At 31.3% G+C, this 20,127-nt stretch overlaps 2 protein-coding genes and 1 long non-coding RNA gene across 4 annotated transcripts; 2 read left to right on the top strand and 1 right to left on the bottom strand.

Annotated features, from left to right (window-relative positions):
* Positions 1–1,277: 1,277 nt before the first annotated feature.
* Positions 1,278–2,158, top strand: LOC148213301 (Nuclear transport factor 2 (NTF2) family protein). The gene has a single exon (XM_088125081.1). The coding sequence runs from the start codon at positions 1,480–1,482 to the stop codon at positions 1,975–1,977; it is 498 nt and encodes a 165-aa protein (XP_087981207.1). The 5' UTR covers positions 1,278–1,479; the 3' UTR covers positions 1,978–2,158.
* A 2,278-nt stretch (positions 2,159–4,436) lies between these two features.
* LOC111013784 (uncharacterized) lies at positions 4,437–7,017 on the bottom strand. Of its 2 annotated transcripts, none has more exons than XM_022288305.2 (2): positions 6,738–7,017; positions 4,437–6,139 (listed from the first exon to the last, which is right to left on the bottom strand). In XM_022288305.2, the coding sequence occupies exon 2, from the start codon at positions 6,097–6,099 to the stop codon at positions 4,591–4,593; it is 1,509 nt and encodes a 502-aa protein (XP_022143997.2). In that variant the 5' UTR covers positions 6,100–6,139; positions 6,738–7,017; the 3' UTR covers positions 4,437–4,590. The 2 variants fall into 2 exon arrangements, with proteins under 2 accessions (XP_022143997.2, XP_022143996.2); XM_022288304.2 differs by having other exon boundaries at positions 6,829–7,016.
* A 9,346-nt stretch (positions 7,018–16,363) lies between these two features.
* On the top strand, positions 16,364–18,416 carry LOC111013863 (uncharacterized). The gene is made up of 2 exons (XR_002601759.2): positions 16,364–17,918; positions 18,180–18,416. It is a non-coding gene; the product is annotated as an uncharacterized LOC111013863 (long non-coding RNA).
* Positions 18,417–20,127: the final 1,711 nt, after the last annotated feature.

Raw genomic sequence — 20,127 nt, 5'->3', positions numbered from 1 at the left:
AAATTTTATTTCTTTCAAACGAGGAGGCAAACTATATTTACTCTATGATGTATGAAATAATATTACACTACATGACATTAAACATTTAGTGACGAAAAATCAAATACATTACAATCAACCAATAAGTAAGAACGTTTATTCACATTAAAATCACTTTAAAATAGACTATTATCCCACCCTAAGCTTCTAGAAGGCTAAACTTTGACATTAGTGACTAAACATCATAACTCTCGCGGTTACAATGTTGAATTATTTTTATGATAAGGATTATAATAATTATTATTTTTTCTTCTTATATTCACCTCTACTATCTCAGAAGATAATCATCTAACTTTATTTATTTGTCAAAAAAAAATACATAGAAAATTAATTCCAATCTTTTCATCCATTCTCAAAACTGGAACCATTTATAGTCTAAATCATTCAACTTGATCTAGACAGCTGCCAAAAAGTTTTCTTTTTGGGAAAGAGGGAAAAAAACCCTTTTTAGAGGAGAGATTAGATGGTTGCATTTTCAATCAATCAAACAGTAGAGGATTCTTTTCTATTTACTTTGTATCTTTGTGGCACCCATTTTTATTTGTCTTCGACAGGTTCAGCTATCAACGTTTGGATGGATCATCAATCCCCTCTTTAGAACCACGATTCATTTCACACTTCGGCTCGACCTCACAAATCATCTTTGAACTGTTTTTCTTCGCTTGAAAAATTTACTTATTTTTTACTCCGATTATAAATTCTAAGGGACATTTGGTAACGTTTCCTGATTTTTGTTTATTGTTTTCAATTTTATTAAGAAATCTAAGTATTTTACAACTATGTAGATTTCTTATTTCTCATCTTTTAGAAATATTTTTAAAATGGTATAGAAATTTTGGGAACAATAAAAGCAAATATTTTGTTTCTTGTTCCCGTTTATAATTTATTTTAACGTAAATAAAGATTTTGTTTTATCGTCCTTGAATCTAACAACAAGGATGTTATCAAACGAGTCCTAATATATCCAACAAACACAATTAATCAAATAAAAGATACAGGCTCAGTATCGTGTAAATAGAAAACGTGTCACTTATTACAACAACGATCATTGCAAGATTTGATAAATAATTATAAGAATTAAATTGAAAATTTTAAATTACATCGATCAAATTGAAAATCCACCTCGAGTCATGCCGCAATTCAAAATTGAAAATTTAGATATGTATGGACAATAACACTTATCCTTGACTGATGAGTAGAAATCTCTTGCTCACCCATCAAATGACAAAATTCAAATTTTACAAACTTATTTAGACACTTTCCAAAGCATTCAACCTTAACTAACTTAATTAGACACAATGAATAAATTTTTGCTCTCTGCTATCTATAAATAGCCCTGCCACACCCCATTCTTCTCCATGCACAAATCGCCAAAATCCCCAACCAATTTCAGAGCTTTGAGCTCAAATCCCTCACCAAAACAAACCCCATTTCTCAAAAATGGATTCCACTTCCACCCACATGGCAGAATCCGAAATCGTCGAGTGCAGCGACGCAGAGGACCAAAACAGAGCAATCGCCGAGGCCCTGTACAAATCGCTGGCCGGCGGCCGGACTGAGGCAGCGGCCAAGTTCCTCGCCGGCGACCTGGAGTGGTGGTTCCACGGGCCGCCGCAATGCCAGTACATGATGCGGGTGCTTACCGGCGAGTCGGGGCACGGCGAGTTCCGGTTCGAGCCGAGGAGCATTACGGGGATCGGCGATTGCGTGATCGCGGAGGGGTGGGAGGGGGCCCACGTTTATTGGGTGCACGTGTGGCGGTTGAAGGACGGGCTGATTACTCAGTTCAGAGAGTATTTCAACACGTGGCTGGTGGTTACCGATCTCCGGCCGCCGGGGTGGGAGGCGGCCATCCGCCACGATGGGCTGACGGTGTGGCGGAGCCACCCCCGGGACATGTTCCGCCGCTCGCTGCCGGGCCTTGTGCTGGCGCTATAAAAATGTAGAACAACTTTGTATTTTGTAAAATGGAGTTATATTCTAAAATATTAAGTAATCTATGGGAATATTTGAGGAAATTGTGTTGTATGGAATTATGGATAAGCCTTAAATGTAAATTGAAATTGAAATATATAAAAAGGGAACAACATAAATGTACAATAATTTACTTTTCACTATATATATTAGGGAACAACATAAATGTGCAATAATTTACTTTTCACTATATATATTCCGAGATGTTGCATAGAACAAATCATCTTTTTGAAATACTTAACAGTGGCCAACTAAGGATAAATGCTAACTGATAAGCACTTAAATTTTATACCTTTCAATTAGTTGACTAGTTGTTTCTAAATTGATTTTAGAATAATTATGAATAATCAACTAAAACCTATCAACTAGAATGTAATTTAACTTATAGAATTTGATTTAAGGTGGACTAATTCATTTTTGGTTCAAATATCATTTAGATCACCGAAGTGTCAAATTTGTTTCATTTTAATTATTGAACTTTGGCATTTGTTCTATTCTTATTTTTAATTTTCAAAATCTCTATTTTAGTTAAAATAATAACTTTTGTTCTCACATTTATTTTGTTTTTATAAATTAATGATGTAGTAAACTAGGTGTATATCGGCATGTTAATTAAGTATGTATTTTGGCCACATAGGGTTGAAGATGAGCATTGGGCAAGTGACAAGATAAGATACTCATGACTAAAATGGTTATCTTTAAAAGTTTAATGATTAAAACTTGACATCTTGAAAATTCAAGAACTATAATCAGACAAACTTTTTACTTCATCAACATATATAATAGATAGGGAGCTTTGTTTAGATTTACATGGGACATACTTGAAAGGATATCAAGATGAATATTTTTTTTTTTTACAACATGTGGTGGATAGAGATTTGAACTCATGATAGTTAGAAACAATTGAGCCTAGGGTCATGTTATCAAGATGAATATTTGAAGTTCGATGAAATAAACTTGAAAATTCAGGAACCAAAATAGAATTTAAACTTTTTTTTTAAGTGTGACAGTATTAAGAGTTGAGTTCCCTCTAAAAAAATATGAAGCTTACCAAGAGAATATATAACTTTCTACTTTTGATACATTATTAAACCACCCCCTAATTCATAATAGTGATATTGTGATTGTCCCTCTAAATTCATGGGTTTTTCTACTTCTACAACTTTTTTTTTTCAGCTGCAATCTCAAAATGGGATTTTCAACCAGATTTTAGACTGACTTGAAAGAAACCTTCTTGATGATTAGATTTTAGGCATGGTGTTGGTGGCCACACATCTTTCAAAAGATTCTTTCACTTCTCTAATTCTCTTTCTTTGTCATATCCCTCATCAGATTCTTCAAAAACCTAACTTCAATTAAACCCTAAATTCTAAACTCTAATCAAGCAAAACCCCATTAAAAAGTAGTCACCATATAAGAAGAAAAAAGAAAAAGATCATTTCTTTCCCAAAAAAAAAAAATTGCCATTAAAAATCAACGTGAGATGATGAGAGATAGGTCTCACAGTCGTGTCTGCTTTCACTCATGTACTACAAGAGTACCATACTCCATTTGTTTACAATATAATTTTATCTTTACAAATATTTTTTTAATGTTGATAAACCCCACATCATTTTGTATACGATAATAACGTTGCAAGTAGTGAATTAAAGGAGCATCCATGCTCTCGTAGTATCAAAAAAAATTTCCTATCATCCGATGATTTGTCTAAATCCAAACAGTCGCTTTCTTACCCGTCGCCACCACACGTGTGACTTCATCTCTCTCTACTTGCTGAAATGATTGGTGGGATGTGTGGGAGCCTGCCCTTTGATTCCTCTCTAGTCGGCCATGATTGTAAGGACATATATAATAACTCTAGGAAAGAGATGGAGAACTTCCCTCTCTAATGCCTCTAATTTCTTCGGTACCTAATATCATTGCCAATACTGCCCTTGGGAGGAGAGATTGCTTTAATTTTCTTTCGTTGTCTCAACTAAAATGATTCGTTTGTCCTGAACCAGTGATATCAAAGAAAAGATTTTTTTGTTCCGTTTGACATCCAGAGGTCATTCATATCACAGTAGAAACATTGAAGAGATCTATAGTGTTACCGAAGGGTAGCTATTGATGGGATTCTCGGGTGTTGAATTGTGGACGAATGCTCAAATATCTAACAAATGTGGTTTGAGGAGAGGATTGTTATAAGAGAATGACAAAAGAGTGGTCGGAGTTTGTTATTCTACAATGTGATCCCTCGTTGAGCTCTATTGGATTGAGGTACGTTCCATAAAAGAGGTGTTGACTTGAATTAGAGAAAGTTCTTGACGTGTCAGATCGAGAAAACTCGAAATAATATAAGAGTATCAATAAAGTTGTTTTTTGCAACTCTATTCCTTTTGTCCCTTGGGATTCCGAAAACCTTTTAACTAAAACAGAAGACGTAACTGTTAAAGGTATGTGTTTTCTTGAATATTTCATAGGAAACAAAGTAGTACAAAATGAACATACATTACTCTATGAATTTACATTATAATACACATAAAACAGTACATTAGTTCAAAAATGGCCAAAACAAAACTGAATTTATAACAAAATTCAATTTCTCAAAGATTCATCACCCTCTCTTTGCATTGATGATGGAGCAGGGGGCTTCATAATATGATCTTCTCCATAAGTTTCACCTAAGAACTTGTTTGGATACTGATATTTTTTGGCTCTCATCTCGGTTAATTTTGCATTATCCCAGATTGGAGAAGCCAGGTTTGATCTAAACTCATGAGCAACTCCACCTTCCCGAGGTAACGGGGACAAGATCTTGTTCTTTACGTTGTCGTTAGTTCGGTTTTTGCATAGGTTGTCTTCCATTGTTTCATAGTAATCAGCTGTCCTAACCTCCTGAGCAAGAGAGCAGCAACAGCAGAAAAGCCACTGTGAACAGTCTGCAACATTTGGTTTCCCGCAACACGAGTCGTTCTTTGGCAAGTCGAACCGTTTCCTCATTTGAATCCTCCAGTATCCACCATAGAGCAGCCCAAACATGGAAAGCAGAATTCCAATTAAACTGAGAGCTACTTTGACAGACCAAGGATCAACAATGTTAGCTGCCAAACCAAACAAACAAAGCGGGGCGGTGCAGAAGATTACGAATGTCGCGACATGCACGTATTTGTTCCCGAATCTGAGCCTTTCCATGTTCCATCCAAATAAACAGAAGCTGCAGAAGATGGAAAGGCAGGCTGTTCTAATGTCATCCAAGAAATGGAACAGCCCCCCTCTCCATTGTGGCTTCTCAACAATTCTTGGTGCAACCGAGACGCTCTCTTCGACATTGTCATCGCAGTCGTATTCCTTTCCAAGTGGGCCAAAAGTGGAGTATAAACCAGCACCTGCAGCAGCTGAGATTGCAACAGCAAGGCAGACTGAAACTCCAAAAACTGACCTCTCAGGTTTTTTGTAGCTCAAATTAAGGCCAGATAAAGCATATTGGGCAATGCAGTTTATGTTAAGCAACACAAGGAGTACCATCATGTGTCTCCATTCATGAGGCTTGTAAGTTCCATTTGTGCAGTATATTTCTCGCAGTGTACGAATATCGTTCGGTTTCCACCTACACAGAAGTATCGAGTGGTGAATCCGCTTAGGATGATGGTACAAACACATGAGAGTGAAGAGAGCAGTCAGGATTTGGTTATTAGCCTCAAACCAAACATCTCTCTGTGGTTTACTTGGCAAGAGATTGTTCAACATTCCAGTCATTACAAGAAAGAGTACCGCTCCCGAAACTGTGACGCACATCATCCACAAAAGAAGGGCAATGTTCAAAGGGTTTTTGATCCACTCTTTACAAAATCCTACGGAAGATCTCAACTTGATTTTCGATCTAAGAATCCCTCCTGAAGAAGTAACAGACCGTGAAATCCCATCCCTTCTCTCTGCTATTTGCAAAAACTTGGCAGATGGGGAGGGCACATTTGCAGAGCCAATCTTTGAATTCTCACCCCCAAGTAGTTTCCTTTTGTATATCGAATCGTGAAGATCATCTTCATCTTTGAAATCATGGATATAATATGGAGCATTTGAAATTGAAGCTTCTCTTGAATCCATTTACAAGCACAAGATGCAAAACAAGCTGAGTTCTTGGCTCCTACATGACAAACATTTCAAATTGCATTAAACTACTAACTATTGGCATATTGCATATAATCTTGTAAAAAACTCATGGACAACCATATTCAAATTTCAAAAAGCTAAAACTTTTTAGTTAAATTATAAACTTAGTTGATATATTTAGGGTATTGTGGCTATTTACTTCCTCAACATTAGAAACTTTAGTTACCTCCCAAAACTTTGAATTATTCTTATATTTAGTCTCCACCTTTAAGAGCATTTACGAAATGTATAGTTTAACTTTAACCAGCCCTTCTAATCATTCAAAACACTCATGATTAATATCAGTGTTATTTCATATTTTGTGATCAGATGTTCATGTGGATGCAGAAGCAAGCAATAATTGAGTTGGGAATAAACACAAACACCTACAGATCTTTAACAGCAAACTTTTTTCTTTCAAATTTGAATCTATAATTGTGTTTGAACCCATAAACACCAAAAAGTTCAGATTCTAAACCCCATTTGGGTAAGGAAAAAGAAGACACAGGGCAGCAATTTCCTTCAAGAGAAGCCCATATATTAACACCCTCCACACCCATTCACAGATTAAAGAAAGTTGAAGCAGAACTTACAAATATTACAGCAGACCCAGAGAAGCAAACTCAAAAAGTAACCATTCAAGTATAAAGAGAACTTCATTAAAAGGGAATTGAGAAATGGTACCAAAGTTGCAGTTCGAGCTGCTCATCAAAGAAAAGGTGGCTAAATTCCACCCCAAATGCTGGCCATTTGTCAACAGAAGCAGCCAGGACTAGGGATTAGGAATTAGGAATCATATTTTGTCCATATGTCTCTTTTCCTTCTCTTTTCCTTTTACCCCTTTTGCAAAAGAGCTACCTTCAAAATGCCATTGCCATGGTGGGAACTTTTTCAAAATTCCATTTCTTTTCTTTATTCTTTCCAGTGGGCTGAGATGAGCCCATTGATGAAAACTGATGGATTTAATCATGGGCTTAGATGGGATCGTGGTCTGGATTGTGTTATAGGCCAGTTCTGGGCTGACACGTTGACCACTCGCCATCTCAACTTTAGCTCGAATAGGCCGAAAGACAAAAATGGGACTGGCAGAATCACATATCGTTCATCCTAAGAGAGTGCAACTCGACTTCGACGTAAAAAAGACGGATGCCACGAAAATCCGTTAACATCAAATACGGGTCGGAGTGGGTAAGGTTTCCCAAAGTTTCACTACATAAAGGAGCCCCTCATTTTCGAAAGTACGCGATCGGCTCGACACTAGTTCGAACTAGGTTCTAACTTAAATTTAAGAGTCTATATTGTTGAGCACTGCGGTTACAAAGTTTTATGTAAGATATTTAACTTACCAAATGTCTGTTTCATACATATCACCTCGTCTGGAATGATGTCTCAATAGATTGGATTGAATTCTTCCTTACTTTACTTGGCCCAAACTCATCCGAGTAATTTAGAAATGGATGAAAAACGAGAGACTGAAATTGTCTCTCTATCTCAAGAAGTTCCCACCTCCATATGTGCTTTATGGATGTGGCAAATTTGGGAACTAAGAAGAAGAAAAACGTTAAACATTACCCACAAATAACATATAAATTAATTGACAACTCAAGTTATAAAATATTTTAGGGAAATTTCATCATCTTTTGAGGATGCTCTTTTAACTTATTGACTTAATTCTTTTTAATTATATCTAATGGAATAGTTAAGGTCACGTTTAAGAACGATTTAATTTTTAGTTTTCAGTTTTTTAAAAGTATGCTTGTTTTCTCGTCATTCCTTTGGTATGTTTTTCAAAATTTTCATAATACATTTAAATTCTTAGTCAAATTTTAAAAATAAAAACAATTTTTTGGTGGCGGTGGTCTGAAAAAAAAAATTTAAAAACAAACAGTTCAATAAGAAAAACAAAGTTGTAATCCATGTTTTCAATGTTTTCAAACATTTGTTATGATATTAGATTTAGAAATTGAATCTCAATTTTAAAAAAATTGTTCAAAGTATGTTTAGTAATATATTTGTAAACTAGTGAAGTTACCAACTAAATATTTATTTCAAGCTAAAATATTATTACTAATTTATGAACATATATATTATAAATGTTGTATAATTATTATTTTACAATATTATATAATTTATAATATATTATATTTTACAGGTTTTAATTTAACAAAAATGGAATGAATTTATAATATGAAATAATATATTTTTTAAAATTTCATTTTTTAAAAATAAATATACAATTTAAAGTTTCAAATTTAAAATAAAAAAACATTTCATAAATCAAAAAACTATTTTAAAAAATAAATCTGGCAAACAGATATTCACTTGATTCATTTGATTTCGTGAATCTTAAAATAATAAAAAAGTTGATAGGAATAAATAGGTTGAAGTACACATTGTGAGCTTAAATTTCAAAACTAAAAATTAAAAACAAAATTGTTATGGAATGAGATCTAAATTCTGTCATTTTAAATATTTGTGGCTCAACTATGAGCATTCGTATAATCGGATTACACTATTTTTTTTATTATTATATTTAGTGATCTATTATTGGTTGGTAGACACTTTCCTAACTTAGGTTTAATGAGATATCAATTTCATCCCTTAATTAAGTTTATGATTAAATTTATTGAAATTAAAAATCTAAGGTAAAAATGGACTTCTAAAGTAAGTATTGGAGTAATATATATATATTCCAACATTTAATGAAATTAAAGGGATTAAAATTTGAATGAAACTGATATCCAAATAAAGTAATAGTTAAATCAACATACACATTATTGCACATCAAATTTTGTTGAAAATACTCTTCATACCCACAAATTTCTTGATCATATTTGGCAAATTTTGAACTTAGAACTGCAAAAACCCATCAAATGATAGACAAGAAAAAGTGAGCTGAGAGGCAATATTTCCTACTTTTTTTCTGATTTGATTAGACATAAAAATTGGTTGTCATGTCTCCCACTTACCTAAATTTGTCCCAACTTTAATGAAGTTCATCATCTAAAATTTCAAAGGCTGTTTTAAGTATGAATTTGAAGTAGAATTTTATTTCACATTTATAAGAAAATAAATTTATTTAATTTGTAAAAGATAATCAAGATTAAAGTATGAAAATACCCCAAAAAAACCGTCTCAAACTTTTTTCTTCCAACATATACTAATTAAGTTGATAGTCATTGTTTCACCATCTCATCTAATTGTCGAAGATGTCTTAACTTTGAACTTTGTTTGACTAAAAAATAAAGTATTAAATTAATATTTTGGAGATAAAAGATAAACATAACTCAAAATTTCCAAAGACAATTCATTTTTCCTAAAAATACTCAAAAAGTATAAGTATGTAATTTAACCTAAATTTTTTTAAATATTAAATTATTAGTTGATGACAACTCTTTATAAATAAAAGAGATAGTAATCTAACAAAAAGTATCAACGTGAAATACTTTTTATTTATTTTATTTCCAAGAATGAGGTCATCCTATGTGTACAAATTTTAAATTATGTTACTAAAAATGTGATTTGGGAATGTGATTATCATTATAGTCCTAATATATAATTACTTTTGTCACAATATACAATATTCTAAAGTATAGTGGAAAAGATTAGTGCAAAGGTATATTTGCTCAAACATTAAATCTAGTACTATAATGTTCCTAAGTTGAATGTTGACATGTCCACCAAGATAAATAATTAAATATTTAATATATGCTTGATACATATTTAAATTGATTATTATGTTTAGAAACTGAACTGGTTTGATAACTTATTTTGCAAAAAATTATTAAGAACTAGGAAGGTGTCTTTTAAACCGTTATACACGAGGTCGTTATTTTTTAAAGAAATTCAATTTGTTCATACATATTTTTTGCTGATTCAAAAAAAGAAATAACTTGAACTCTCAAAATACTTCTTTAATATGTCAACATGAGCTTAGTTTAATGGTAAATGATCGGAGGTTAAAACTTTCATTTACAAATTGTTATACTAAAAAAGGCTTCTTTAATATAATTTATAAATTAGGCCAATCAAAAATCAGTTTTTGAATGTAGAATTATTATTATTTATTATTCACAATCTAGAAGCTAATTAATCATGATATATAAGATTTTGCCATAAAAATAATAATATTCTTCGCTATGTGATGAGAAATAAAAGGAATACAACAAAGTCAACTACCTTTAAAATATAATAACAAATTTAGGACAATGCAACAACTCACAGTGATTATTTAAGTAAATAATTTAATGATTAAAAAAAGCATCATAATAATGCATAATATTAGGTTAACTTTATTATTGCTCAACTTATTGAACTTTTTGGGTTTGCTAGTGCTAATTAATACAACTATGTCCAATTGCCACAGTCCCTAGTTGGAATTACACAAATAACACACTTTATAAAATTACATCATCCAACCTTCAATTTTTTCTCCCAAAGTATTTAAAAACTATTTCTTTCAAAATAGGTTAAATAACGCCTTTCATTTACGTACGTTTATGCTTGTGTCAAGTTCGTCTCTATGTACTTTTTTTTCTTTAAGCACGGACAAAGATAAAAACTAAAGAGAGAAAAAAGTGTAGAAAAGATCACGGAGAAGGATTACTTATAAAAAAAATGTAACTTTTACCGCATTACTATTATAAAAGTATCAATATTAGTATTAAGATATTTTTATTAAAAAAATGATGAACTTTGAATTACATCATTAAAATTTGAGTCAAGATTACACATTTTTGAATCATCATAGATTGATCGAGTAGGTATTAAAATAAATCTAAGGTGAGTCATCTATAATCTATATATGATGTTTAAAATTGTAAGATTAAACAAATTATGTCTCGTGAGATTAGCTGAAATGCGGGTGACACGTAACAAAAGAAAATTATTCATTTTTTCCTTGTTTTTTTTTTCTTTTTTGTCTGCTATATTACTAATATCTCTTTCGTTGGCTTGTTATAGTGGAATTCCAGGTCAATAGGCTACGTCCAAACAATGTTGTCCAGCCATAAAGTAAAAGACATGGTTGGCCCAAAAATGCTAAACAATAATATTCTTCTTCTTCCCCATTTTTAAATTAAATTGGGGTATTTTTTTTTATCGGTTGAAGTATAATTTCATACAAATATAGATTGAAATATTGATAAAATATCAAGTATCCATCAATATTTATAAAACAAAGTATTAAAAATATAAAAAATATAAAAATATTTAAACTAAATAGCTTTTATCAATATCCATTAATATTTCTAAAAAATCATTAAAGATAAAAAAAATTATAAAAATATATAAATTAAATAGTAAGTTTTGTACCATTTTTAAATAAGTTTAGTTTTGATAATTATTTCTTGTTACTTGTTATAACATGTGGGGGTAGGGATTCGAACACACAACCTCTTGGTTGAGGTACATATCAATTATCGCTGAACTATGCTCGTTTGGGCGAAGTGTTTGTTCCCCACCGTTCACCGGAACTTCGGTCACCAGCTCTCCTATCATCAGGTCACCAACTTCCTTGACTTTCCGACGCGTCTTTGATATATACCAAAATTTACTTTATTATTACATTTTACATGAAGAACCATCTTGATATATTTCCTAGATGTGCTGGACTGTGATGAGAGTCAATCATGTCAAATCTTAATAAATAACTTCAAATTCATAGTACAATAATTAATTCCCTATAGTTGCTTATATTTATTTAATCTAATTCAACGTTTTTTAGGCCCGTGAACTAAGGATTTTTGCCTTTTACTTTACTTTTAGTATCCTTTGGTTTTGATTTTGGATAGGTGAAATTTATTCACTCTCTCTTATATATTTCAACCAAAAACAAGCTTTAGTTAATGGTGCGATAAAATTGGATATTTAATATTTGTAGATACAACTCGACCAAAAATTTGTGCCACACGACGAAAGATAAAATAATTTTTAAAAAATATATTCTTTGATCATGCATTTAATAGATATAAAGACATTAAATAATTTCTGACTCAATTAATATCTAGCGAGTGAATTCACGACACGTTGTAGACATCTAATTAATGAATGCCACTAAAAGATTATGTAATCTTATGAATGATCTTGAAGCTTTTTAAGCTGAAAATTGTACCCAAAGTCACGAGGAAATGTTACCCTTTAATAATGGGGGGACCCTTAAAAAGGCAAAGGGGGAATGGGTATGGGTTTGCCTTGGATGGAACTGCCCAATTTATTTCGTTTTTTGCCTTATGGGCCATGCTTTGATTGACCTTAGATTAGCTGTTAGTGACTAGCTTTTTCTTTCTCCTCCCTTTTAAATTGTACATCTCCTCTCCTCTACACTTTGGACCCAAGAGTTCAAAAGCTACTCGAGATGGAAAATGTTTGGCTCGTAATTTTAATAAGCTAGAGTTGGTCAATGAGAGTTTGAAGTCGGGAAGCTTGAGTTTGTGTAATATATGTTTAAATTGTATAAAAGGATGAGTTATAAGAAATTGGGTCTATTTAATCTGAGTTCAGATTAATAAATTTATAGTTAAGTATTAAATTAGAGGATTTGACTACTTAACTATGAGGTATATAAATCTAACTCGTGAATTTCAAATATGTGAAAAAGTGAAAAGAGAATTTTAGAGAATTGTTGAGTTTCGGCAAAATATTAGAAGTGAAGTTTGTCCCACGTCGAAACGATACAATGAGGAGTGTTCTCAAAGTAATATAAAAGGAGCTCATGGCCTTGATTGTATTCCTCTCAATTGAAATAGTATTTGCTTTGAGAGTGTGTTTTGTATAATATTTGAACTGAGAAAAAGAAATCTGTATAATTGTAATAATTTTCACATAATGGATTTTTTCTTTGGTTTGGAATTTTTCACGTTAGTTCTTATGTTTCTTTATTTTCTTGTTTTAATTAAATTTCTTAGTTATTTTATACTTATTCTTTCGGTAGAAATAAGGTTCTTTCGATTATGTTCAAAAACCCCGTGAAAGCCACAAACCATGAGGTCATTTTTAACAATAAAATATTATAAAGTTAGGGGTGGTTATGTGAAATTAGACAAAATATACCTAAACTGATTTGATATTGCTAGTTGACATAAAAAGATAAATATATTACTAAATTAGTAATTTTTTTATGTTTCCCGGCACCAAATGTTGTAGGATCAAGTGATTATCCCGTGAGATTTGTCGAGGTACTTGTAAGCTGGCCTGAACACTCACAGATATCAAAAAGAGAAAAAATATTACTCTATTATGTGCATAACTATGTTATAAAACTTGCCTAATACCTTTTTGGCCATTAAATTTTAGACATAATAGTAGCTAAACTTTTAAGGTTAACTGTCTAGTAAGTGTATGAATTTTCAATGCTACGTGTAATAGATTTTTTGAACTTTAAAAGTGTCTAAAATATGTCTCCAAACTTTTAATGTTGTATTTAGGGTATGTTTGGGAGTGATTTTAACATGGTCAAAATCAGTTTTGTTATTGTCAAAATTATTTTCTTTTCTAGTGATCGCAAATTAAAAACTGATTTTAGGAAGATTTAAAATCACTTTAAATTGATTTTTAATGTATTACTTTTAAGGGTGAATTTGGGAAATCAATTATACTTAAAAAAAAATTTCAAAATCACTCTTTCTCCCATCATTCCCAAACACATTCTTAATATCTCCCTCAACTTCGATTTTGTCTAATATTTAGATCTTTAACTTATGAGACACTTCTTTAAGTTTAGGTATTCGATAGACATAAAATTGAAATTTTAACGACTTACTGGACATTCTTTTAAATTTTAGAAACATAATAGACCTAATATTTAAAGTGTAGAAATTTATTAATAAATCACTTTTTAAAATTTATACAAATCCCAATCCTCGTGAATTAGCTTATTGGTCCAAAATGAACGAAGATAAATTAAAAAAAATTTAAAGAGAATGAATTCAAACCTCATCATGATCAATCTCATACTTCAGATCAAATTTATAATCCAACTTTTTTATTTATTTATTTATTTAGTGATTGGTAGGAAGGGAAATGTTTTTTTAAGGCATTTGAGAGAGTGGGAGTGGGAGAGTTGAAGGGGACTCCATTAAAAAGAAAGGACAATTTGTACAACACCCAATATTGGTGCTAGCATGATCATGTGCAACCCTCTCTCTCTCTCGAAATTTAAAAATATATATAATAATTATAAAAATATAAAGCTAAAGAATTCAAATTTAATTCCCCAAATAAATAAAGGCCATAATAAAATGGAAAACCCGCACCAATCATGAACCCACCCTTCTTCTTTGTGCTTCTCTTGCCCCACCACACCATTCCATTTTGTGGCACTCACAAATTTATCTTAGGCCTTACTTTTAATTTTAATTTAAGTTCAACTTAAAAAATATATGACTAAAAATTATGTATTTATAAGAAAAGTGAAATTTATAGAAATTAAAAAGAAATAGGCGTGATTTTTTAAAACAGAAGATAAAAAAGAAAATGTTATTTAACACGAGATTAATTTCTTCCACCTTTTGTTATTTGATCGTGATTATGAATAAGATATTATGGGACCATATATGTTTGATATGAATATTTTTATATTCTTTCTTTTTTGGAAAAATGATAATATTTTGCATTTGATTTTACTATATAGTTTCATCAAGATTGGTAATTCATTTAGGCGTTAACATCTCATGGTTTATTTTATTTGAAAAGTAGGGTTTGTAGGTTTGTATCCGTTTGTAACAATTATATATAATTATTATTATTTGTTTATTTTATCTCTCTTCACTTATTTTTTGTCTCTAATATATTTACCAATTGTCATTAATATACATGTGCACTTTCTCCCTCCAAATACAAGCCTATCAATTTATATTTGAATCCATAATAAATACTTTAATGGTTAAAATACTATTTTCCAAAGTGAGCATAGCTCAGCGGTAATTGACATATATCTCCAATCAAGAGATTATGAGTTCAATCCCCACCTCCTAACCATTTTGGTGCTTGTACTTCGGCCTTGGTTTGTTTTAGTCTTGTACTTTGAAAATGTTCATTTTGGTTCCTATACTTTTAATTTTGGTTCATTTTGATTCTTATACTTTAAAAATTTTATTTTGTTCCCTATACTTTTGAAAAATGATCATTTTAGTCCTTTATAAAATTTTAACACAAATTTTATAGCTAACAAAACTCTTTAGTATAAAATAATGTTTACATTTTAAGAAATATATGGATTGTAATGTCGTGTTGAAATTGTAATTAAAAAAATGAGATTAAATGTAAAATTATGGGATCAAAATGATCACTTTTTAAAAATATAAAGACAAAAATGAACATTTTAAAAGTACAATAAGAACTAAAGTTGAAACTACATGACCGAAACGAACTAAAGGGACCAAAATAAAAAATAAAAACTAAAACAGAGAGATTGAGCTATGAATAATAGAATATATTTCTAATTTAGATAAATGTGTATCATATCTCACTAACCATGGTTTTTATATTATTATTATTAGCTCCACTATGCAACATAATTTTATAGGAGAGGACCATAATTCAAATCAAAATTGATTATAATCAACCAAACTTATAAACAGCTACACAAAGTTATTGTTTTTAATACCAAAGTTGATGTGATCATGAATTACAAGATGTGACACCATCAAATGGCATTGCTAAACATAGAAAAGACAAAAATAAAAAAGTACAAAGTATAATAACATATACAAATAAAATTAACTTGAAATAATTGGTTCATGTTACACATTTTCAAGCGATGGGGTAAATGGGAAAACCATAGAAAGCTAATAATTTGACATTTTTCATTATTGATTGATATAATATTATATATTTATTGTAAAAGAAAAAATAATCAAAGTTGCAAGATTTGGGACAGCAACATTTCATAAGATTAAGACATATAGAAGAGCATGTTCTGTGGTGAGAAGCAGTCCAAGGAAACAACATGAGCAATTATACTGTATGAAATTTTGACAATAACCCATCATTATTTTTCAATTTAAGTTGCTTTCATCATAGGATTGTGTATACATATAGCCCAATATTTTAATGCCTAAAAAATTATTGTCACTCTCATACTCAGCGGAGATATAATTATTTAAATTTCATTTTTCTTTTTATAAATTCCTAGAGTTTAAAAAATAATCATTTTGATTCTTACCTAATTATCTTATTTATAACATATAAATACATGGTTTCAAATAGTATAGGTGTCTTAATGTGTTGAACATTGGGCATATAAGTTCGGCTAACCAATGTGATTATTGGGAAGGCAGGATTCATGTATAAAAATAAGAACAATCACCAAAAATTTTATTTTTGGAGTCGAAGAAGGAAAAGTAGACTCTTTTTTTTTGGTAAAAATATAAAATTCATTACACTTGGCGAATAAAACAAATTATATATTCAAAGAACTAGGAATTTCACTAAACACTTTCTCCAAAATCATAATATTTTCAACCCCATCTAATGATTTCGTGAGAGATTCATCAATTAATTGAGGGAAAATAATTATCTCCAAAGTTGTCTTATTCTCCACCATGACGGGTAAAGAAAGATTAGGCAAATTTCCTAAATCAGTCACGGATCTCAATACAATTAACACTGATACCCTCCACATATTCCAAATTGGTGTTTGAGTCAACCGTTGCCACACATTTGTTGTCGCCCGCCTTCTGCTCCATCATGGCTCTAAACCATGGAAGTTCTCTGAACCAGAATGAAACGAAAATGAAGAGTCGTCCCAAGAGATCGCAGTCGGGAGCCCTGTTCAATTTTGTGCCTGATAACTCTTCAAAACACCCGGGTGATGAAACCATGGACCACACATAATAATAATGTTAGCTTTGATTTTGTCAGCCGCAAGAACATTATCAGCATCTAACGAAGAGAGCAAAAGAGTACTACAACACACGACCCAACCAAGAAGCCCAGATGACAGCACCTAAACACTATACTTGGGCGCCTAGGCACTGCCAAGCTGCAGCGCAGTCCCACCGTGACCCAAGAAGCGATTGTTTTGATTTCGGACCATCACAGCCAACAAAGCCCCCATCGAAATGAATTTTTCCCCTTCCTAAAAAGTAGCTGCCAAGGAGAAGTGAGAGAGAGAAGAGCTCCTTACGAGAACTTGGCAAAACATTTGTCTATAATAAAAGAAGAACAAAAATGTAGGTAGTAGAGTTAGATTATTTTGAGGTGAGAAAAGGCATATATAATAATTATAAGGTAGCTTGGGGAGGAGAGGAGCAGTGGTCCTACAATTTAATTTTGAAGTTGTAAAAGAAGGGTAGCCCTATGCCTATGAGGTCCCACTCCCAACTAAGCCCTTTAATTTGTTGCTTCAAATCTAAACACACCCACTTTTCAACTTTGTTATAAATCACCAAATACACATACACACACCAACACCAACAACAACTTGCAAATTTCTGCATAATCTGCTTCTGCTTCTGCTTCCACACACACACAGATCACAGAAAGAAGAAATTTAATTAGGTGTATGAAGAGCAAGATGGAGAAGCAGGGCACGTGCTGTACTAACTCAACTCTGTTTTTCCAAATTATAATAATATCCCACATTTTCACTCTTCTTTTTCTTCTCTTTTTTAACACCAGATTCTCAAAATAATTACACCAAAAAAAACCCTGTTTTTTATTCTGCTTCTGCTTCTGAGTTAGTTCTTCATGTGCCCCTCTTCGCCATCGTGACCACTGCACCTTAATTTATAACTCTCCTTCTGCTTCTGCTTCTACTTCTGCTTCTGCTTCAGGTCAGATCTTTTCATCTCTTGTTCTTATTTTATGACATTTGGTTTTTTCTTTTTTCTTTTTTCTTTTTTGTGGGTTTTTACGAAGTTTATGTTCTTGGTTTTACTATATTTGGGAGCTGAATGAGTGAGATTTTTTTATTTTTTATATAATTTAGTTTCAGGTTTTCCTTTCTATCTTCCACACTCGAGTTAACTTTTTTTTTTTCTCTTTTTTGTCCTTTTTTTATGGAACGCATAATTTCTAATCCTATGTTTTGGCAGGTGAGTTACAAGTCTATGACACCACTTCTGAGATTCTAGTGGGTTTAAATTTAAATTTACTTTTTAAGGGTGGAGTTGTATCTCAATTTGGTGAATTTTTTAAGGTTTAGATAGTATTTTTGTTCATGTATTTTCAGAGGGTGTATTTTGGTATTTGTGTTCTCAATAATTGTTCGCTTTCTCTACCTAGTTTCAAAACATTTGATTTATTCCTACAGAAAGTCATCATTTTGATCATTTCATTTTTATTTTTATCTTATTGATTTTAATTACACAATTTTAATACAACACTTCACTCGCAATATTTCTTCAAAATGTAACCATAAAATTGTGTATTAAAAGCTTTTATTAGGTTAAAATTTTATAAATATGGACTAAAATTGCCTCCTTTTAGAATTATATAGACTAAAATATATGAAGACTAAAATAAACAAAAATCGAAAATACAGATATATTTAAAAGTACTAAAATAAAATGAATTAAAGTAAAAAGTAGAATTAAAAAAATAATATTTAAACGCAGGAATCTTCAAATTAATGGCCAGGGTGGCTATATAGTCAATAATACTTTTAAAAGAAACATTTTGATTATAGTTTTTTCCTTCGCTTCAAAATACTATTTTAAAAAGTAATTCCAAACCTCACTTTTTTTTTCTTTTTTTGTCCTTTCAACAATATAATAATTAAAAAATCTCTCTCAATTTTCTATTATGGTCAATGCTCAATAATTAGCTTATGATTGTATATGTATGTCTTTTTTTTTCTTTACCGAAAACATTAGAGGCATCAATCTAAATACAAGATTAATAAATTATTATTCTTTATCATTTTTTTTTAGTATGATAGATTAATTGATGTTTATTTTTTCGAAAATAAACCTAATCTACATCAAGAAAAATGTACTGGCCTACAAGAATTTGCAATTCTATTTCTTCGATAAAAATATTTTTTTGACACACAAAGAAATAGGGAGAAGTTATTTGAGGGAGCTAGAACATTATGATAAGACTGTATTTTGACCTTGCATCTAATGGTTGGAGGGTGACGATCACATTGTGACAAACACATTCAACGACGTCTTAGTTGATTTTCTCGTGCTTTGAAAATATTGGTATGACCACTCAAGAGACAACATCACCACCACACATGTCTATTTTGTGTATGTCACTTTCATTCACTCTCGTCCATGACTCAAAAACAGTGATAATTGACAAAGACAAGTTCTTTATTTTTGACCTTCGCTTGTACATTATTATTTGAAAAAAAGAAAAATTAATAGGAATTGGTTTCGAAATCCTATTTGAGATCAAAAGTTGCCGTTACCTATTTCTTGTACATTTGATTTTCGGTTCTATCTAAAAGACTTCACATATCAATAAAGATATTGACTTTTTTTCATAAGATTTGAACCAAACTTCTAAATCTAAGTTGCAACTCTAATCACACTAATAAATTCTTGATCTTAAGTTCTTAACACTTCTAATCCGAGACGTAACTTGAAACATAGTCCAAGCACGTGCCTAAAGATCCAAAATTGATGGCAATTAGAACAGTATGCGCTGAGTGTGCAGGATTAGAACATTGAGACACTATTTTTGACAATTTGGCAAATTATCTTATGATTTCAAGGCAAAGAAGTTTCAATTGAGAAGAAAATTGAAGAAACAATTAATTAATATATGGTGTTTATCCTACTTCTTCCTCTAGAGATTTTTGGCTTCACTTTTAAAAGATAATTTCCTGCTTTTTCATATTCTCTGAATTGAAACAATGTGAATTATGGGTTTTAGAGGCATTGAAGAAGGAAAACTTACCTCAGCATTTGGAACTTGCAAATGAATTTTCCCATAATGAAACTTTTAGTTAATCGAAGTAACTTAATCCCTCACGTTCTCCTTACTCTCAGATGATTGTTACGTTGGTATGAAACATTTTGAATAGAATCTAAT

The sequence above is a fragment of the Momordica charantia genome (assembly GCF_013281855.1).
Source record: "Momordica charantia cultivar OHB3-1 chromosome 1 unlocalized genomic scaffold, Mcharantia_2.0 BLBB01000001.1, whole genome shotgun sequence".
Lineage (NCBI taxonomy): Eukaryota > Viridiplantae > Streptophyta > Magnoliopsida > Cucurbitales > Cucurbitaceae > Momordica > Momordica charantia.
Note: the sequence above shows the minus strand (reverse complement) of the source record. Positions and strands in the feature narration are given on the sequence as shown.